The 23,097-nt window shown below is 40.3% G+C and overlaps 1 protein-coding gene across 1 annotated transcript in view; it reads left to right on the top strand.

Moving 5' to 3' along the window:
- Window positions 1–21,971, top strand: part of LOC121318661 (mastermind-like domain-containing protein 1) — an 88,715-nt gene extending 66,744 nt beyond the window's left edge. Inside the window, exons 3-5 of the mRNA XM_041255577.1 lie at window positions 16,252–16,398; window positions 16,927–17,017; window positions 17,353–21,971. Coding sequence (XP_041111511.1) covers window positions 16,252–16,398; window positions 16,927–17,017; window positions 17,353–18,293 — 1,179 coding nt within the window. The 3' untranslated portion in view covers window positions 18,294–21,971. The remainder of the gene's footprint in view (window positions 1–16,251; window positions 16,399–16,926; window positions 17,018–17,352) is intronic.
- The last annotated feature ends 1,126 nt before the right edge of the window (window positions 21,972–23,097 follow it).

Below are 23,097 nucleotides of genomic sequence, written 5' to 3'. Positions count from 1 at the left end.
CTGTAGGTCACATGGACTCAATGCAGCTAGATCATTGGAGGTATATTACAATACAGGAGATTAACCAGGAAGCTGCAAAAGCTTTATTATGTTGTATTGCATTTAACTATTTAAAAAATAATAATAATAATACCCAAACACAGTGCTAATATTTCTACTAAGAAAATAGAAAGTATTTGAATGCCTTGGTTATAACTGTAAATACAGAATTCCACTATTTGTGCTCTGCAGGCTTTATAAATGCTGTTTCTTTGGAAAGGTATAAACCTAAGATATTGGCTACATGGCTAAAGGAAAGATGTGAGGCATATATTTGAAGTTGGCAGATGATTTGCTAGTTTTTGAGCTGGCAGACTGAGTCTGAGGGAGCAGTGTTTTTAAAGGAGACAGAGGGAATTGCCATTGGTGGACAGTGTTTTATTATCTGGTCCACGACGACCTTGTCCCAAGGACGGGAGGGAAGGAGCTGCAGATGGCAAGTGATCTCAGCTCAGTGCTAAACCCCTGGAACAGCACGGAGAAGAACACCTTCATTCTGCATTCATATTGAGATCCAATATTTAGAGAGCGTGAAAAGGAATATTAGAGTCCACAAATCAGGATTGTCTAGGTGAGCATATGAGTGTACAGTGGGCCCCAATAACGGGCTCCATCTGTATAACGCTAGCCAGGAGCCAGAGGTAAGAGGCTGTGCAATTTGGGTTACAATTACAACACAAGGGCTAGTGTGGGGCAAATGGGACCCTGTCCTTCCAGCCTTATAACCTGCTCCACGGTATAAATGGCCTGCCATATAGCAAGGTGTACTATACCAGCACTGCTTGGGCCTAAATAAAATTGTCAGAATAAGATTTCTTTATTGAAGTCGCCACTAGTTTTGGCAGTCACCATTGCAGAAATGCATTCTGGGGGTAAAATGAAGACTGCATTGGAAGTAAATTGATATTTGGGGCATTTGTGGGATGTATTGCTCATTGAAAATAATTTAAGGTGATTTTCTATGCAGGGAAGATAATTAGTGGTGAAGGGGGATCTGAGTAGTGGGGTAAAAAGTTGGCTCTCTGGTGCTAAACTTCCAAAACAGTTTTGCACCAATTTTCAAAACAATTTGCATCCCTGATAGGTAAGCATTGTAAAGAACAGCGAGGTATGGTGAAGGATATTAATAAATATGGCAAACCTGTACTAGGGTACATTGTCAATGCATAATCCTAGTATAACCACAGGAAAACTGCAAAAATGCTGTGATAAACTTTTATAAGGGAGCACATGCTTGTTTCTTCTAACTGGACCATTGGGAGATTTTCACACTTCACCCCCAAGCCCTGTGGTATAAGAATGTGACATTGAGAAAAACTTCTGGTTCTAGTCTAAACATTTGCCAAAGAAGTTTCTTTCAGTTTTACTACATAAATGTTTTAAAGTGTCTATTTCCTTTGTTTTTCTGCATAGTGAGCGGATGCACAGTTTGATACTCAAGGCTTTTTTGCTAAATGGCATACTCTTTTACAATGCATTTTTTGTTAATTGAGGTTGGGATTGTGGACCCTTTTAATAGAATACCAAACATATATGTTCTTACCTCTCTGAAGCAATAGCAACATTATCACTGATCCCTGCTGTCTTGTGTAATGGATCTTTGTTTGTTTTTAACATTGATTCTGTATATACTGATAATGCCATCTCGTTATTTCCTGTGCGTTTAGTTCAGTTCAGACATTTCAGTAGTTTCTATTTACATCAATAAACACACACACACACACAACACACACACACACACACACACACACACACACACAGTGCCTTGCAAAAGTATTCAGACCCCTGACCAATTCTCTCATATTACTGAATTACAAATGGTGCATTGAAATTTCATTCTGTTTGATATTTTATTTTTAAACACTGAAACTCAGAATCAGTTATTGTAAGGTGACATTGGTTTTATGTTGGGAAATATTTTTAAGAAAAATAAAAAACTGAAATATCTTGCTTGCATAAGTATTCAACCCCTGTGCTGTGGAAGCTCCCAGTTTGCACCGATGAAAGAAATTGCCCTAACGAGGATGCAATTACCTTACCATTGGCTTCCACCTTTGAACCATTAAAGTTGCTGTCACATTTTCTGGGTAAAAAACCCACTGTTGAAGGATCATTGGTAAGGCTCTGAATCTGAAGGAAAATGAAGACCAAAGAGCATACTAAAGAAGTTAGAGATAAAGTCATACAAATGCATAGATTAAGGAAAGGGTACAAAATAATATCCAAGTGTTTGGATATCCCAGTGAGCACAGTTGGATCAATAATCAGGAAGTGGAAGCTGCATCACACCACCCAGGCACTGCCAAGAAAAGGCCGCCCCTCAAAACTCAGCGCTCAAACAAGAAGGAGACTTGTGAGAGAAGCCACAGAGAGGCCAACAATCACTTTGAAGGAGCTACAGAGTTCAGTGGCTGGGAGTGGAGTAATGGTGCACCAGTCAACCATATCAAGAGCTCTGCATAACACTGGCCTGTATGGGAGGGTGGCAAGAAAGAAGCTGTTACTCAAAAAGTACCACATGAAAGCAGGTCTGGAGTTTGCCAGAAAGCATGAGAGTGACCCAGCTGCGATGTGGGAAAAGGTTTTGTGGTCAGATGAGACCAAGTTAGAGCTTTTTGGCCAAAACTCAAAGCGCTATGTGTGGCGCAAACCTAACACTGCCCATGCCTCAAGACACACCATCCCTACAGTGAAGTATGGTGGTGGCAGCATCATGCTGTGGGGATGCTTCTCAACAGCAGGGACTGGGCATCTTGTTACAATTGAAGGAAGAATGGATGGAGCAAAATACAGGAAAATACTGCAAGAGAATCTGCTTCAGTCTGCTAAAAAACTGAAGCTTGGGAGGAAATTCACCTTTCAGCAGGACAATGATCCCAAGCACAAGGCCAAAGCAACATTGGAGTGGCTCAAGAACAAAAAGGTGAATGTCCTACAGTGGCCAAGTCAAAGTCCTGATCTCAATCCCATTGAGAATCTGTGGTACTATTTGAAAATTGCGGTCCACAAGCGTCGTCCAACCAACCTGAACAACCTGGAGCAAATCTGCCAAGAAGAATGGGCCAAAATCACTCCGACACTGTGTGCAAAGCTGGTACATACTTACCCCAAAAGACTTAAAGCTGTTATTGCAGCAAAAGGTGGCTCTACCGAATATTAATGTGTGGGGATTGAATACTTATGCAAGCAAGATATTTCAGTTTTTTATTTTTCTTAAAAATATTTCCCAACATAGAACCAATGTCACCTTACAATAATTGATTTTGAGTTTCAGTGTTTTAAAATAAAATATCGAACAGAACGAAATTTCAATGTACCATTTGTAATTCAGTAATATGAGAGAATTGGTCAGGGGTCTGAATACTTTTGCAAGGCACTGTATATCTCTATATCCTTCAGTCACTGCATGTATGATTGTACTGTGTTTCCTACCTATGTATCTGTTTTATAATGCATAATGTTGTTTTGTAAAGTTTTGACACTACAGCTTCTTGAACACCATAGAGTTCATGCAATTTGTTTTAAGATTTTTAAAACTATTAAGTAATTTGTGAGGAATCTGCTAGGAATTACGTGACCAGCTGAGGAAGTCATCACTGTGTCAAGTCTTCTCTGGTTATTTTTGCATTATCTACTTTGAACCATCGCCTTCAGTCATTCTCACAGTATGACTCAGAACTGGTGCAGAGAGGCTCCAGCCAGGTGTTATCATGTCATCAAAGAGAGACGCTTGTAGTGTGTGTGTGTGTGTGTGTGTGTGTGTGTGTGTGTGTGTGTGTGCGTGCCAGTCCTACAATGGAAAATGCTCATGGATCCATTGCAGTCTTCAAACGCTGGCCTGACTGGCAGCCCTTAGAAGCAACACCGTAGCCCGACTCTGGTAATATTGCCTGGGCACATGTCTGTTCAGCAGTGAAAGAGGCAGCTGTTGCAGATTGGACCCAATACAAAGAGAGCACCTCTATTTATACAAATTCCAATTTTTGTCACTCAATTAAGCCCAACACACTTTCTTTCATTTTCTTTATATGTGCAATTTATTTAACATTTTATTTCCTGATGTGTTTTATAAGGGATGGGGGTTGGAGAATGGAATATTCCAATGAAGATAGGGGGTTCATATGAACAATGGGAGGTGTTGGCCGTTGGCAGTTAGAGGTTAGTTAGTAGTTAATGTACCTATTAGTACTGTATTTTAGGCACTAATAATGACAGCTTGGATCTAGGATTTAGTATTTGTTTTTTGTAATCCTCCTCCCCCTCACTCTGTTTCATGCATCTCAAGAATAGTTTGTATTAAATTGATTGATGCTGATTAAAAAGCACTGAACTGCAGCAGTAACCCAATTACTGTGGTCCTGTGGAAAAGACAGCCGCCTTAGTAACATCAGATTATAGTCCTGCTCGTTTACACGCACAGCATGTTGAATTCATTCTGGCCTTACAGATTGGATTAGTTGGACGGGAGTCTTGGGTGAGGAGGATGGCAAGCCGTTGTGCATCACTGAAGTTAAAATACATTTTCTTTCTACTAATTATCATCCCTTATCACTGGTTCACCTTTTTATTGTTTTGTTGGGTCTCTTGTTTAAACGTTTAGTGTCTATTTTCAATGATGTCCTAGTCTGATCCTTTAAACCAGCAGGTTAGTGTTTTGTTTTACACTCAATGACTTGCTTGTGCCTGAGCTCTTCCACAGCTTTCTGTGGACTTCCCCGGCAACTAAGCCTTGTTGGCTATCCAGTTTGTTTACAATCCCTCAAGGTTATTTCAGCTGTAGACACACAAGCCTCCTCCATGCTTTTAATTGTTACTGATTGAAACAGACATGCTGCTGCTGCTTTCTGCAGACTCGTCTGTACTGCAGCTTAGGGAAGCGAAACACCAATATAAACACATTGGAAGGGGTTGTTTTTACCAAACTCAGCTTTTTCTTCTTCTGATGGCTTTGGACAAAAAATATTACAGTAATTTTAATATGGCCCTGTAAGTCTACAGGAATATAGTAGAGGCACTGGCATGTTTAAACATAAGTGGGTTACACCTCAGAGCTTTATATACAGTATATCAGTCAGGATTAGGCTAACAATTAGGGCATTGCTCCCCAAGGGATGCAGATGGCAGACATGTTATGTCTTTGAATTTTGCATGTGTCAAGAGAACTGCTTTTCAGATTGTGAAATCACTTTCGTAGAATATTCTTTAGCGCAATGAATTGAGATTCTTAGAATCTAGGAATGTAAGGAGCTGCCTTTGATACATGTATATGTATGTCATACTTCTGTCAAGAGAACCACATGTCAACATGGATGAAACCTGCTTTCAGCATTGCATTATTCTAATTATTCTTTTTTAGCATTTACTGTATATGTCTTTAGAAATATTGAGGCAATAAAGAAAATTCATCTTAAGATTTGATCTTGAGAAATGTGCATGGCTCCTAAGTAAATATTTTTAGCAGTGTACTCATGGCGGAGGATGGCTTGTTACAAACATACTTAAGAAATGTATATCCTGCAGTTTCTAAGTATAACATTTGACCAAACGACACCTATTCTTCTATGAGATTTTCAGTACCCCTGCTTCACACAGGACTCCATTAGGACATAGCGACTCCTTGCTACAGTGCTAACAGGTGATGATATCCCGAGCTGAACCTACCCAATGATCCATCACTCTAATAATCTTACCCCAAATCTTTATCCCAGCCTGCAGTGCTGTAGACCCATTGCTTCCTTGGCACTGACATATTTGTTTCTGACATTATTAGCTAGCTGATCTACTGCACATTGTCTCAGACATGACAAGCCAGTGTTTGCAGATATATCGTATTGTTATCATTAAATCTGTGCGTCTTTGTCTCAGAGAAGTTTGCAATACTGAGCTGCCCCTCCCCTCATGACTGATGTCGTCTGCAAGATTATTCGTGGTCATTGTTGCATTTATTAGATGCAGAAACACTGTCTTGAATGCAACAGGTACCAGTGGTGAGAATGTAGTCTTGCAATTGATGAACCTGAACCTGTGTGTAAGAGTCGTTTATACAAGAGGCTGGGTGGCTAGGTAGCTTTTCAGATGTGTTTGGTGGTCAACTTGTCTATCTGCTGCTTGCCTTACCTGACTAGCTAGCAACAGGGAAATGCAGCTCTTATATATCACAGAGTATGACTGGGGTACTTTTTGCAATATAACCAGTCATCTAAGGCAGGAATTCCCAAACCTTTATGGCTCAAAACCCCAATGACATTAGGTATTCTAACTGAGGACGCTCACCTAGTGAGTCCAAGTGAGAAATGTCCTTATATTCATGGTGGTATAAGCTGTTGGCACAGGCCTAATCAAATAAAACTTATGTAAACCGAAGCTAGAGCAGACATCATGCCCCCGCCCCCCCCCCAACTCCCTGGTTGGTAAAGAAGCAATTGCTGTGAAATTCGGAGTGAGCTCCTTAATATTTTAGCACGCAGGATGAAATTCCAAACACATTCAGCATTCAGATCACCCGGACAGTTCAGCATAATAGCTGCTTAGAGCCTGCATGCTCAAAGCTTCTCGATGTGCTAACTTATACAATCTCTATATCTGCAGTGCAAGGCATTCCTCACAATGGAAAGTGTGAATACAGCAGCTGCACACGCGTCTTTTTAAAGAGGATTTCGAGCAGAAGCTGGCTATGTAAGATTACTTGGTTTGATTACACAAATCTAAAGTGCCTGCTAATGGTATGTGTGTATGTATAACTTGAATCCTGCTTCTGCTCTTAACTGTGACCAATTTCCATAAGAAAGCCGGCAAACTGGCTGCATCGCGGAAAAGTGCATATCTGCAAATACCAGTAAGTGTAGCGGAGGAAGCAACACATCAACTATTCTGTCTTGTGAGGATGAGAAAATATGTCCTGTATGTCATAGAGATAGAGACTGATGCCTGATGCTGTATCCTAAGAGAAAGCAGAGTATTCAAATAACATAGTTACTCAGATGCAGTCCTATAGCTAGTACACCAGGATTAACAGGTATAATGGAAGAATAAACTGCTTCAGGATGTGCGTTTAATTGGTTCAACTAAACAGCTGGTAATGTGGTTGGAACAAACACCTGGACTGGAAGAGCTCAGCCCTATATGATACCTCATGCCCACTGGGACTGAGTTGAAAGCGCTGTGAAATGTGTCCTGGTTGCTTCCTTTGGAACTGGAACAATACCAATACGTTCTGAACTGGGATTCAGACAGTAAGAGTTTGAGATGCTTACTGAGTGAATTTGCTATGGCCCAGTCATGCTAAATGTGAAGGATGCTAATTTTAAACTGCAGTGACGTATATATATATATATATCTATATATATATATATTATATATAGATAATATATATATGTGTGTGGTGTGGTGTGTTAAAGTGGACACACAATACTGTGCAAAAATTTTAGGCAGGTGTGAAAAAATGCTGTAAAGTAACAATGCTTTCAAAAATAGACATGTTAATAGTTTATATTGATGCAAAGTGAGTGAACAGAAGAAAAATCTACATCAAATCAATATTTGGTGTGACCACCCTTTGCCTTCAAAACAGCATCAATTCTTCTAGGTACACTTGCACACAGTTTTTGAAGGAACTTGGCAGGTAGGTTGGCCCAAACATCTTGGAGAACTAACCACAGTTCTTCTGTGGATTTAGGCAGCCTCAGTTGCTTCTCTCTCTTCATGTAATCCCAGACAGACTCGATGATGTTGAGATCAGGGCTCTGTGGGGGCCATACCATCACTTCCAGGACTCCTTGTTCTTCTTTAAGCTGAAGATAGTTCTTAATGACTTTCGCCGTATGTTTGGGGTCGTTGTCATGCTGCAGAATAAATTTGGGATCAATCAGATGCCTCCTTGATGGTATTGCATGATGGATAAGTATCTGCCTGTAATTCTCAGCATAGAGGAGACCATTAATTCTGACCAAATCCCCAACTCCATTTGCAGAAATGCAGCCCCAAACTTACAAGGAACCTCCACCATGCTTCACTGTTGCCTGCAGACACTCATTCTACTTTGTAGAAAATTAATTAAAAATAAAAACTGAAATAGCTTGGTTGGATAAGTGTCCACCCCCCTTGTAATAACAATCCTAAATTAGCTCAGGTGTAACCTTCAAAATCACACACCAGGTAAAGTGGCCTCCACCTGGGTTAAATTGTAGTGATTCACATGATTTCAGGATCAATTCAGCAGTTGCTGTAGTTTCCCTCTGCTGGGTAGTGCATTTCAAAGCAAAGACTCAACCATGAGCACCAAAGTGCTTTCAAAAGAACTCTGGAACAAAGTTGTTGAAAGACACAGATCAGGGGATGGGTATAAAAAAATATCAAAGGCCTTGAATATCCCTTGAAGCACGGTCAAGACGATTATTAAGAAATGGAAAGTGTATGGCATCACCAAGACCCTGCCTAGATCAGGCTGTCCCTCCACACTAGATGACCAAGCAAGAAGGAAACTGATCAGAGAGGCTATCAAGAGGCCAATGGCAACTTTGCAGGAGCTACAGGCTTTTATGGCCAAGACTGGTCAAAGTGTGCATGTGACAACAATATCCCAAGCACTCCACAAATCCGATCTGTATGGTAAGGTGCCAAGAAGGAAGCCATTACTTAAGAAAGCCGACCTTGAATCCCATTTGAAGTATGCAAAAAAAACACTCAGGAGATTCTGTAGACATGTAGCAAAAAGTTTTGTGGTCTGAAGAAACTAAAATGGAACTTTTTGGCCTAAATGCAGAGCATTATGTTTGGCACAAACACCAACACAGCACATCACCCAAAGAGCACCATCCCTACTGTGAAGCATGGTGGTGACAGCATCTTGCTATGAGGATGTTTCTCATCGGCATGGACTGGGGCACTTGTCAGGGTAGAAGAAAAAATGAATGGAGCAAAGTACAGAGAAGTCCTTGAGGAAAACCCGCAGCCCTCTGCAAGAAAGCTGAAACTGGGACGGAAGTTCACCTATCAGCATGACAACGACACAAAGTGCACAGCCAAAGCTACACTGGAGTGGCTAAGGAACAAAAAAGCAAATATCTTTGAGTGGCCCAGTCAGAGCCCCGACCTAAATCCAATCAAAAATTTGTGGCATGACTTGAAGATTGCTGTCCATCAACACTCCCCAAGGAACTTGACAGCTTGAACAGTTTGTAAAGAAGATTGGTCAAATATTGCCAAATCTAGGTGTGCAAAGTTGGTAAAGACCTATCCCAACAGACTCACAGCTGTAATTGCTGCCAAAGGTGCTTCCACCAAGTTTTAACTCAGGGGGTGGAGACTTATCCAATTATGATCTTTCAGTTTTGTATTTTTAATATATAATTTTTTTCTCAATAAAAACTTTTATCCCATTAACAGTGTGGAGTATGGTGTGTAGATAAGTGGGGGAAAAAATCCTCATTTAAATACATGAAACTCTGAGGCACTGACACAACAAAATGTGAAAAGTTGAAGGGGGTATAGACTTTCTGTAGGCACTGTATATATATCAGGGAACTATAGGAGGTATGGGAGTTGAGGTATACATGTCAATTATAAAAATAAGAAACATGAGGTGATCTTTGACCGTGCAGCCCCAGTTCGATATTGGATTAAGATGAGTTTTACAGACTGGTTTCACAGATGGAAACGTAGCTAAAGATTTTGCTGGTGTGCTGCGTTAGTCCCCTCGGTATGCTACAGCCACACCTACTGGCCAGCTGTTAGGGGTGTTCAATCAGACACCCGCAGGGCCAGAAGCTGTCAGAATCCTGGGTGTACAGAGGTGATTGGCTTGGAGGTGGGGTCAGAGGATGCCTACTGACGTTTAGCACTCCTTAGCTGTTTTGGGGAGTTGCTGCGGAGAGGAAATAAATTAATTAAAAAATTAATAGAATAAATTACAGATGAGCAGTGATAAAGGTAAACTGTTTGGTACCTTTTCCTGCTGGATTTTAAAAACCAAAGCCTCTGAAGCATTGTGGGTGTCTTTGTGTTGAGTGTTTTCTGGCAGCTGTTCGGAGGCAGTGTTTGTTACAATGAAGCAGTTGATTTTGAGGAAACTTTCAAAGCTACACCTTGTTTTCTTTGGACCTGTGCTGAAGGAAGGGAGGGAGAGGGCTGATGAAAGGACTTCTATTCATTAACCTCAGATGAACTGTCCAGCCCCTGGCCTCGCACAATGTGTGTGTGCCACCCTGGTTAATGCTTGCCACCAAGCACTAGAAAACGCCTTTGTGTCAAACGGAGCCATGGGCACCATCTTGTGGCTGAGTAAGGCTATGATGGTGCCTTACTAGAAAACTAAATCTATGACCTCAACAGTTTGTGAAGTTTGAGTTGACAAATCAAGGAAAAAAAAAAGTTTTATTTTGCCTGGTGAGTAAAGAGTTGCTCATAAAATGTGACCTTTTGGTTTTAGTTAGAAGTCCCAGTTGAATCCAGTGATGTCATTTTTCAGTACAGAGGGATTGCACATTTTACAGATGCTTGTATAATGAAACAACGACCATGGTCTCATTTTTGTAGCAGTTTTTAAATATGGGACAGCCAGGGCATCATGTCGAATTAGCATTACATCATTATCATTCATTTTGCTGTGTTTTCTGTCTTGGATGAAGCTCATTTGTCACAACACTCCTAATCCCACATTGTTCCTTATACGCGGTACAGAAAGTAGGGTGCAAGGCTCAGGTAGGGTCCTGGGAAGTGAAGTAATAGTGTTGTGGCAGGCCTTGAGATGAGCGCAGCCCTGAAGCAGGTCCTGGTTGCGTTACTGCTGAGGATTCAGGCTCTGTGATTCAGGATTTACAGCACGAGTGTGGAAACTTGACACTGCATTGAAGAATTGAGCTATAGTGTGCTGGATTTCCTGGGTGGGCTCCTGTTGTAGAGCAGCATTACCTTGAGCTACAGTGTGCTGGATTTCCAGGATGGGCTCCTGTTGTACAGCAGTGTTACCTTGAGCTACAGTGTGCTGGATTTCCAGGGTGGGTCCTGTTGTACAGCAGTGTTACCTTAGTCAGTGAGCAAGTGGGAGGGTTTGTAAGAAGCATTAAGAGGAAGAGCTGCAGTGAATGGGAATGTGGAGTTTGGTACCTATTGCACCCCAAAAGAGATGTGCTGAGCATCTTAGTATATTAGTAGTAGTAGTAGTATTGAAACACTGGCGCCATTTTTCATATTGACGGTTTGTATTCCAGTCTACAGCTGTGCCAAGAGTTTTACATTACTATGGAAATAAATAACATAAAGTCGAATGAAACTTGTTGAATAATGTTACGTTAACTGATAAAAATGGAAAAATGTGACAAAATCTAACAGTACTACTATTATGGCTTCCAGTAGACACTTGCAATATCATTTTGTAGTTTCTTTGATTACATGATGTTAAATAAAACATCTAAATTATGTTCATATATATATATATATATATATATATATATATATATATATATATATATATATATATATATATATATATATATATATTTTTTTATCTCAACCCTAAAATTCTAGGTTATGCAAAACTTTTAGCCACAGCTGTAGTCCAGTCTAGTATTTTAAACGGTTTGCAGTGTGCAAGAAATCCTACAAGATGAAACAGGGCGCTCTAATTTAATGATCTGAACAGTGGTGGATCTTATTACTGCCGCTCTTTTAACTCCTGTATTAATGAAAATATTTTTAAAAAATCGCCCCTATAAAAAAGTGGATCATGATAAAAAAATTTTTTTTAAAGATTTATTAATGGCTTGTGTATAATAAAAATGACTAAACTACTAGAAATTAAATACTACTACTACTACTATTACTAATAACAATAATAATAATAATAATAATAATAGTGGTGGTGGTTATAAAAATATTAACAATCAATACAAATCTTGTTTAGAACAATGAGAAGTGAAATACTCATGGCACACAGCTATAGTGGTATTCTCCTTAACCTTGCAGTGATAGATGACGGTATCGGTATACTGAATTCATCCCATCCTGCTCCCACGAGTGCAGTGCATTCTGACAGGCAGGTAGTGCTGGGGGTGGAGCAGCAATCATATCTACTTCACAGTAGCAAGCCATGCATTGTGCTTAGAATAATGTAACCCAATAGCAAAGCCAAATGGTGCTGTTGAGTGCACCAGCCATATTTGGCAAGCCAGAGTAATCCCCAGATAGCAACCAGATTGATCCTGTATAACTGGGAGAGACAAGGAGTGCTTTACAAAACACAATTTCTCTGCAGTGCACATTGATTGTATAGGAAGACAAAGAAAGGTACTGGCTACAATGGCTCTCTTTAAACACTTCATCATAAAATAGAACTACGTCTGGATTAAATCAAAATGTATAGCTAAGGTAAGACCATAAACTTTGATTTAATTCAGGTCTTTTAGTTTGTGTCCCTGCAGTTAGCACTGCTGTCGGGTAATATAAACCAACTGGAAAGACAACAAGATTGTTGTGTAAGTATGCTATGAACCAATGGCAAGGAATTCTAATGTAAAACTGAAGATCACTGAAGGACAGTGCACTGACTAGTACCTCTCGGCTTCCATTGCTTTCTGCAGGACACAGCTGGCACATTGTATAGACAGGGTGATGGAAGATAAACTCGAAGGCGTGATTGCTTTGCATTTCCCAATTAAATCCACCTATTTTACAACACCACACCCTCACACAGTTCTGTCCCTTTATCGCATTTTACTAGCATTTATTTGCCGAAGGGGCAGAAATGCTATTTGCACCTGATGTTTATGAAAACCACCAGAATGTCAGTTTTTTAGGAGTCTTTTCAGTAGCAGTCAATCCAGTGTAATCCTGGTACTGTAAATCACGATTAAAAACAGAGAGTGATGGAGATGGACGCAACATATCTGAGCTGAGCATCTTGAGTGGTGTACCGCAAAAAACAAGACCATATTCCAAGCTGTGAGCGGTTTGAAGGTGAAATGCTGAACCAGGCAGCGGGGCACTGCTTTATCCAAACGCCTGTAAATTTCATCAAACTCTGTTGCTTTTCTACCCTGTTGGAACGTGATTTATTATTGAAGAAGAAAACTGCAGCCACTGTCGTTCTGGTCTCCCGAACAATAGCCTGGAGCCGAACATCACAACAATTAGAGTCACATTAAACTCCCCCCTTCGTTTGAGTGAGCAGAGCGGTGGCACGCGAAGCTAGCTCCGGAGATCTTCATGGCAGGAATGCTGTGGGCCTCACTGTGCGTGCGGAACACACTGACTTCCAACGAGCCCACCCCAGGGCATCTCATTATACTGGGAATCAGGGAGAGTAGAGCATGGTCATTCCAACCCCACAGGAAAACAAAACAGGCACCTTGGAACGGCCTGTTCTCCAGATTGTATTTGCCTTTAATAAATAACGCTATTTGGATTAGATAGTTACTGGTACCTGATGGCTATCCAGTTAACATTTAGCGGTGAACATGGCTGTATCTACTGTGCTGTTAGAACCCACTCCCCATGTTCTCAATCATGCTGCCATTAAAATCAGCTGCCCAAGCGTTTTAGTAAGGATAAGGTAAACCTGGTAAGGTGTATGTAGTGTAAAACACAGTTTTTTGTGTGTATGTGCAGTTCAGGGATTTATTAACTGCCTTGGGTGTCAGTTTCCGTTAATCTTTTTTATTTTAGATGGCTGGATGCACAGACAGCGAGAATTCACCAGCCTTTCACCTTTTCACCTTCGAATCTGACTGAAATGAGTCACCTCCAGTGCACATTACAGTAAGCCAAGCAAGCCTATGGAGAACGAGCGTCCATACCACTCATCACACTAGATGTAGTTTATTGTTAATTACTAAAAAAGAGGTGCTCTTGGAACATGCGATTGTATTTGAATGCAAGCTATCTAGCCCTGTAAGACTGTTAGCATTGTGCTGTGCTGTGAAGCCTGTGGCTGAAGATAGCCTGCTTCACTCTAGGTGTTTTCAATGAGAACTACACTTGACCTTGTGGAGAAGGTTTAGGGAAGGATACTAGTTCGAGACACAGGAAGTGCTTTGCACTTGCTCTTGCCTTTGTATGTTCTATTTTATATAATTTATTTTGTAGTTCCTCCTTTTTGTTTGTATTTGTGTCCAGAATTTAACTACAAAAAAAATCTGTGATTGTAAATGGAACTGCTTGTGTTTTTCCTCATGGGTGAAGCACTGTGCAGCACTAACAAGCATCCCAGCCTCATTATCACCCCACAATCAGTGTCTTTTCAGAAGGATTTTTTTTGCTTAGTTTGTCTAAATGAAAACAAGTGTATTATGTTATTAAGCAGGTAAGAAATTAAATATGAGTGAAACGTAGAAGCTGGAACGTATCCTCACTGGAAAGACTGACAGTCTATCAGAAAGTGGCACACCCTTTTTCAGGGTGAGTAATGAGGACAGCTAACCCATTTAGATTATGACATCATGTTTCTCTAAAACTGTGTGTGTGCTACAGCTGCCCTGTACAGTTTAAAAAGATTTTCATCTTGATCAATAATATCTCCAGCACAGTCTGTAGTCCGAAAACTGCAGTGGCTTTGTTATAAATCTGCATCGTCACATAATTGTGTACAGTGTATTCTGAAATCTATAATTCTGCAGTATTTTACCTTCTTTCATAGTGCTGTGCTGTTTCTGTTTCTCTCAATATGGTTTCAGCAGGAGGCACACACGTCTGTCACTGTGATCTAAACAGGCATTCTCTTGTTAAACCTGCAGTAGCTGGGGGTTGAAAGATCAACGGCAAGGTCTGCTGTTATGTAGATTAGGGGAGCAAAACAAAGTGAGTCTATAAACCAAAGTGCTGGGGAGAATTTTTTTAGTTTGTTTTCTAACTGTAGTTTTTGTTATGCTGGATTGGCTATTGATATTTCTACTTGCAGCATTAATCACTTGTGAGAAATCAAACAGAAACAGTTTAGGGTTTGTCAGATTTCCAGTAAATCTTATCCTGTGTATACATCCTCTGCTTAGTTAAAACAACAACATGTTTTGGTCTTTACAGTAGTCTTAGTGTTTGTGATTATAATAAGTTAATATTTCATGTGTAAGGGCCTCTGTTATCATAATCATTTTACACAGATTGAGCAGCCAGAAGCACCCAAACAATAAGAGACACACTAAAACAACGTATTAATAGGGTTACCAGACTCCCGGGAAAACAGCTGGGATTGTCCCAGTTTTCAGTCTTCATTTTTTGACTTGGTCAGGAACAGCAAATTTGTTAATTTGTAGCAGTGTGCTTAGCAACTTGACAGTACTGTAATTTTTATGCACAAATAAAATAAACTAATGGATTACTTGTTTAATAATTGTGTTTGTATTTAATAATTAATATTCTGCTTATCTTCCTGGACCGTGGCACCAGCCAAGTTGGCCTTTTTAAAATGTTTAATTTTAAAATTACAATTGTGTTATTATATACTTATTTTAACTGCTTCAGAGTTCCTACAATGAATTGCAGAAATAAATATCCTGGTCTTTCACTCTGCAAATCTGCTAACCCTATATATTAAAAGTTTAGATTGTAGACAACATTAGGGTACATTTGCTTTTGATTCGGTGCAGTTTGTCAGTAGAAACTGAATCCAAGTCATGAGATAAGGGTTTAAATTTAGCAAACACCCAGAAACGTTTTCTGCTGTTTCCTTTACTGTTACCTATCCCTTCCTGTTTTATCTACCCCCCCCCCACACACACACACAGTTTACAGTTGTCAGTGCAGTGTTAACGCGACTTTTTTCTGCTGGTGTACATCTGTATTCTGATAGCAGCTAGATTCCAAGCACAGAGGATATGTACAGCTTATTTCAAAACAAAGGAAGCCTGTACCATGTAGGGATGTTGGATGGGATAGATGTTAAGGAGCCATAGCCAATCCAAACAAAAAGGATTTGAAAAACTCTCTGAGTGCTGCGTTATTGCTGGTCTTTGAACCCTCCCAACCCCAGGCTTGTTTGTCGGTGTTTAGGCCTGTTTTCACCTGGAGATTTCGTGCAATATGTGCCCCTGGAAAACCGTTGGAGGTTTGGCTGTTTTTCTACAGTTTGTTTTACATGTTTTTTTGAGGTCAAAAAAATCCATACAATATGAGAAAGAACAATGTCAAGGCTGTGAACGAGCATTTAAAATGTTTAATATAAAGGCAATGTTACATTATACGTTTCCCTGGTTAAGTGATGCGTCCCTCTCTTGTCCCTGTCAGGAGCAGAGTCCAGGCATGGTACCCCGGCTCCAGGACCCCTCTTCAATCCCCAGCGCTGGGACCAGAGCAGGGATGGGGAACGGATACATGAAACATGCTGCGCTCAAACAGCAGCTCATAAGAAAGCAGCAACAGCACCTCCTGCAGGTTGGTAACTGAAATTTGAAATTCTGTTGAAGTTGTATGTATATGTATGTATGTGTGTATATATATATATATATATATATATATATATATATATATATATATATATATATATATATATATATATATATATATATACACACTTCATTGTGGAGATGCACTATATTATATGTAGTATCACAGATTAAAAGTTGCTACCACTTCCTGTGCTGTGGGTAATTCTTACACTAGCGGTCTATCTGCAGTCACGCCTTGTGACCTACAGCACAGGAAGGGATTACATGAACGAATTCTGTTTTCAAGCTTTTAAGATGTTTTGTGGCAGTTTGCCTGATGGTAGCCAGTATTATTTCCCCCTATTAATTGAGAAAAAAAAAAAAAACACTCAATTTCACATTGCCTTCTTTATAGAAGAACTAGTTTTTTCCTTGTTGCTGTGGTCAGTAATCTAGCAAGCGAAACACTCCAAATAAGCTGCACTGTCTCCAGGTATTTTTCACAATTAACTCAGCTGAGCCTGTCTCTCTGCAGGAGAAGCAGCGGCAGCTGGACCAGTTGAATGGCAATCGGATGGAGTGTAAGGAGCAGGGCTTCCGAGGCCAGCAGCTCACACAGTTTCCAGGTAACAGGACACCATTGATTGGAGATCACATTTTAAAATCTGACGCCAAGTCTGAAGAGCATCATTTAACTTTCCATTTTTTTTTATGAAAATCGATTAATTAGAGCATGTGTAGAATCAATTCATCACATATCTTATACATATCAAATTGAATTGCAATAATATTCTACCTTTCTTTTGATAAGTTTATAATTTGAATGAGAGCTCAGATTTATTATATTTAACTCATCAGTTTTAATACGTTGATTTAATAAACATTTTTAGCCTGCAAGAAATTTCAAAGCACTAACAAAATGGAGCAGTGTGTTTTTACAACTCTTTTTCTGTTTTTGTAGGAGTAGCCAGGCCTCTGCCCCAAGACTGCGGGCACCCCATTCCCAACCCCTCAGCCAGCCCAGCCATGATCCCCCACAACCCTGCCATGCTTCCCAACCGGCTGGGCATTCCTCCGGGCGCCATACCCCAAAGCAGCCGGACGATGGGTGTGTTCCCCAGCAACGCGGGCAGCCAGCCTGGCCTGTACCACTCTGCCCACTCCGACTTCAACATGCCCCAGCGCAGCCAGGGCATGCTGGGAATGGGCATCCCTACCCAGCCTGCAGTGCGCTCTGGGATGCCATCCTCCAGCTTCAACCAGCTGGCCAGCGCTCCAGCTCTCCAACAACACTTGAGACATTCACTGAGCCAGCAAGCCAGCGGCATGCCACGGATAACCAACATCTCCGGGATGCCACCTCAAATGTGGGCGGCCCAACAAGGCATTCCCAGGATGCCCAGTGCTGGCCAAATGGACCCAAACTTGCAGCAGTTCCCAGGCAGCCCAATGTTCTCCAAGGCACCCATGAGGCCAGGTCTACCTTCTCAGTTTGTGCAAACTGGAGCACCGCCCAACCAGATGGCACCAGGCTTGATCAGGCACATGCAAAAACTGAACCCTGCTCAGGGTAACCCCTTGGCCAACCAACCAATAAGGAACAGAGGACCATTATCGGCTATGGCTGGGATGAAGCCAATTCCGCCAAGCATGGCCAGCCTGAGTCAAGTCCATCACCCTCCCCAAGGACTAGCACCCCCTAGCTACCCTTCCTCGGGGAAACCCACAGCAGCCTACAACGGGGTGAGCCCCAAGCTGCCTCCCTATGAGTTTCTTCAGCAGCAGAACAGCGGGCCCCTGCAAACCACAGGCGGGGAGGTGGACTTCATTGACTCTTTCATGGGTGAAGAGTGGATGCATCATTTGAACGTGATCGACGAGTACCTAGGACAGCACTCATAAAATCAGTGCACTGTGGCCGGGATGGGGGTACTTTGAGATTTTTAGAACCACATGAATGAGACGTTGCTTTTGAAGGTCAGCATTCAAAAACCTGCAGCAGAGTCGTATCATGGATGTTTCACCTGTTTGAGCTTATCTTCCCCTGGCATCATTGAATCCTGATGGATGTACACTAAGAGATGTATGAACAAGAAAACCAGTGTCTGGGTTGACTTCCAGATGGCCACATTTCAATCATTCCCGGGCAGATCCAGACTTCTATAGCCACTTCAGTCCAGGAAGAGTCTTAAAGTATTTATTATTGCCACTAAACATGAATTTAACATGTTAAACCTGGACTGAAATACTAGGCTGGAGTCGTCCTCCTGATTTTTTTTAAAGGAGTAATAACCAAGGGTTTAAAAAATACAAAAGTGTTCTTACCTCTTATTAATATAATATAATTCACCCTCGTTCATTATATGCTGTTGATCTTCTCTGTAATTTATTTTCAGATTTTTATGCATTTATCTTGCAATAGCGCTATGACTAGAAGTACTTGAGTTTCGTTGTCTCACCCCATTCATCTTCCTGTGTTACAGCTAATATGTCCCCACCTTCTGACCCTTGGTTGTAAGCCTGAGGTGGGTTGTTATTATGTGAAACACAGGATGTGACTATGTGGTGTTGTGGTGGGAGAAATCTGCTTCTGTCTGAAAATAAAGTAAAAAAGATGAAACAGTAAAATGGTATTTGGGAGGATGCTATGTCAGTAAGAGGTAAGAATTGTTTTTGTAAGCTTGTTGGTCAGTAAAAAACAAATGGCGAGGGGGGGAGGTTGGGTTGGGACTTTGGGATCTTTTTCAGTTTTGTCTTTTAAGCTACATTCAGGTTGAGCTTGAAACTTTTCCTCCTTAACCGACTATGTTGTGATGTTTCCCAGGAGGACATTTATAATATTTTTAGTAAACAAGCCACAATTACAGGCATCTCTGTGAACTGTAAACATATGTGATTACTGAGGAGGTCAGATCTTTCTGAAGGGGAAAAGTGTAACTCGTGTGTATATTTAACTAAATCGGAAAGTGGCATCATTTGGATATGCTTCAATGCGGTATATACAACAAGTATAGAAGTTCAAATGTCAGGTCTGTGTGCTGAATTCAAATGTGCATATCTTGAGTGAACTACTTGAGGACCCTAACCCCTAGAGGGCAGTGTGACTTCACAGTCCAAACTTCACAGATGTCAAAATATTAACACATACATTTTGTAAAAAAAAAAATACAAAAATTGATATGCCTGTGCTTACTTGTGATATTAATTATAAATCAGAAGACAGACAATGGCGTACCTTCTATTTTAATCCCCCCCTCCTTTTCAGTCTGCCCAAATTGAAAAAGTAAAAATTTGAAACCTAAGAAACGCTCCCCCATCCCTCCATACAGAATATCTAGCCTTGTTTTTTGAGATACCTACAGCAGAAATGATTGCTGTAATAATCAGTAGTTGTAGTCATAGCTGTAGCAAGACTACTAAAACAACAGCTGTATTGTGTCTTTATTTTGGTGATGATATTTAATTTACTTTACTGTCAAAAAGAATTCAAAGTAACAGGGAGTCTCTATGCTTGTTTATGAAAAGGACATTTTATTGTTCATACCACGACAGAGATCGAAAACGAAATGGGGGCACCCGTGCTTACTTCGTCATTTTAAGTATGTACTGTAGGATGCAGGGTGTACTTTGAGTGGGGCACTAAGGAATGATATACTAGAGTAACATATAGCTAACACTTAGGACACTTTTCAGCACCCAGGAAGATAATTAAAAAGGCATTAATATAAAAAGTTAGTTATCTAAGTCACAATGAATCAAATTATCAATTCTCCCACCAGTTTTGAAAGCTGTTATTTAAGCATTAATGCCCAGTGACAGTTGTGCCGTGCCGAAGGTCAGTTTTCTACCAGTAGTGACTGCTGTGCAGCATATTAACCCTTTACTGCCCTAGGTATGTTTCCATACCTATTTATTGCCTACTGTCAAATATATTGGACACTGAGCAGCAAAGGGTTAATGCTACTACTAGCCCGTTCATTGTGTTGTGTGTATGAATCCTAGTTTGACGTGACATTTCACTGCCCTTTGGTTTGTATCAGGAAACCCCAATGAGCTGCAGGTGGGTTCTTCGTTGAAGTTTCATTGCAAGTCACTGAACTGGCTTTTCTGAAGTTAGGAGAAGATGATACAGATTGCTGCCAAACTGATAAAAGAGAAAACAAAGATAGACACAGATCGCTGGCAGGATAGCTTGATACCAGAAGAATGGATTTCCTTGAAATGGATCTCCTCTTTAGTGAGGGATAGGATAGGATAGGGAATAGGATAAGACCCCCGTTGGCTTTTAAAGTTTTTTACAGCAGAGTTCTGTATAATGCTTCCCCCGTTAAATAGGAAAGGTGAGCACAGTGGGGATGTTTGTTTGTTGATCAGCATCTCGCTTTTTGAGAGCAAACAAAGAGGACTGGATCTCAATGTGAAGGCCTAACATTTCAGAACTCTTCAATCTGCAAAAACAACAAGGCCTAGAAAAACACTTCTTACCTCCCAGTAGCATTAATAGGCTCACCATGTCCTTATTGTTTTTCAGATAAAGCCCATTCATCCTCTGCACAGCACTGTAAGTTTCACTTCTATCCTGTGTTACAGGTAATAGGACCCCCTCCTGAGCCTTACACTTGCTGCCTATACAAGCAGGGACAGAAGGGGTATCCTATATCTTGTTACACAGGAAGCAAACGGATGGGGGACAGGAAACCAAGTACTTGTGTTAACCTGTAGTGCTGTGCAAGGAAAAATAGATAAAAATAAAAAGGGGGGGGGTTATGCTAATGAGCGGTAAGGATTTTTTAAAAGTAGTTTTTTAAATCCTTTTAATCTCTAAACAACAACAATATCATATATGTGAAGAAAGACCACTTTCTGAAATATGTATGAGTTAAAGTAGGTTGCGGGGGGGACACTTTAGTTGTCGAAACAGGCGATTCAATAGGAAAGGACATTAAAGGGTGGTGCTTGGAAACCGTTGCTATAGCAACTTGTCTACAGCACCAAATTCACCATGGCATGTTAAACGTACTTGTTTATATCAAAGACGTTGTTATCTAGACATGCTTGAGTTCACAGATGACTGGTCAAAGCCAGTATAGAAGTGTGCTACCCACTGCAACGACATTTATTGTGGACATTTTACAGATGATTGTAAATATTAAACTATTTTGTAAATTGTTTTTTTTGTTTGTTTGTTTTTTTCTTAAGCTATGTGTGTAAAAGAAGTACAGTGTATATACTTCTTGGCTGAAATTGTTTGTAAATAAAAAAAAAAAAACAAAAAACAAAAAAACAACCTATAGCTTAAAAAACAAATTCTCAGTTTTATAATTGGAAATTCATTTATTTTAATTTGTTATAAAATATGCAGACAATATTGTTAGTTTTGGTAATACTGTGTATTACAATGTTAAAATATTTGTTATGTTTTTGACATAACACAATGCGTGTGCACAGAGTGGCGTCAAGAAGGATTCCTTTGGGCTTTGAGAAAGATCAATGGTTGTGGTAAACATTTGAATCCACAGGCTATTTTGTACACACACACACACACACACACACACACACACACACACACACACACACACACACACACACACACACACACACACACACACACACACACACACACACACACACACACACACACACACACACACACACACACACACACACACACACTCTAAAATTGGAGGTAAAACTTTAAGTTAGATATGCAAATATTTACCTACTCTTTTCAGCCAGTAAACTTCGGAGCATATTTCATTTTTCCAATGCAAATAACTGAGACACAGCAATCAGCCACCTGTCTTCAAGGCAGAAAATATTCAGGCCTATTTGTGTCATTTAATTGAAATTTCACTTCTGGAATATTCAGTTTACTGTAGTATGTTTGCAAATTGGAACCCTAGGAATGAACCCATATAGCTCAAACCAGTCCTGACACAGCTGTAAAGAACATCTCTGACTGAATTTGCTGCGGAGGAACCCAATCAAAGTCAAAATATCCACCCATGATCTGTCTCGGAGTATGGACTACCAGAGCCCTTTGTGTGCAGGGGTTGCTATGGTGAATACGATGCTAAACCATTGCCATGCAACTCTCGCTCTGCGTATAGATGTAAAGCTTTGAAATGAAATGCACTGCACACATTTAGTAGGGCTATTTTGCAAGGATTAACCCTTAATGTCTCTGGTTGAATGGCTTTGGAACACATTTAAAACCAGAACAGCTATCTTTTTAGCTGTTGCCACTCCTCAGCCATGCATATCAGTACTGCATAGGTAACTGAGTCCTGCTTTCATAGCTCACTACCACAGCAAATTTGATTTTGTTTTCTGGTTGGGTTCAACTCAACATTTTCCTTTTAAACTGTTTTTAATGTGTTTGTTTTCAGATTTGAAAATTCTGCAGTTCTCTTGTTTGTACATTAATTGTTTTATTTTGTAAGGAAAAAGAAAAAGAAAAAAAAAACCCTGCACTGTACTGTCAATTCTTTGTGTGGTATCCTTGTGTGTTTCTATTCAATTAGTCACACCTGTACTTCCCGCAGACATTTTGTATTGTATTCCTGGCTTAAAGAACACAAGAATAAAACATTTTGTTTTCTTCATACCAAAATAAACTGCCTTGAAAAAAAAAAGATGTGTTTGGGATTTTTGATTTTTTTCCCCCCTATTCTGAACTGTTTTGTAGCTATATATTTATAATTTT

This window comes from Polyodon spathula, chromosome 7, assembly GCF_017654505.1.
Source record: "Polyodon spathula isolate WHYD16114869_AA chromosome 7, ASM1765450v1, whole genome shotgun sequence".
Taxonomy (NCBI): domain Eukaryota; kingdom Metazoa; phylum Chordata; class Actinopteri; order Acipenseriformes; family Polyodontidae; genus Polyodon; species Polyodon spathula.
Note: the sequence above shows the minus strand (reverse complement) of the source record. Positions and strands in the feature narration are given on the sequence as shown.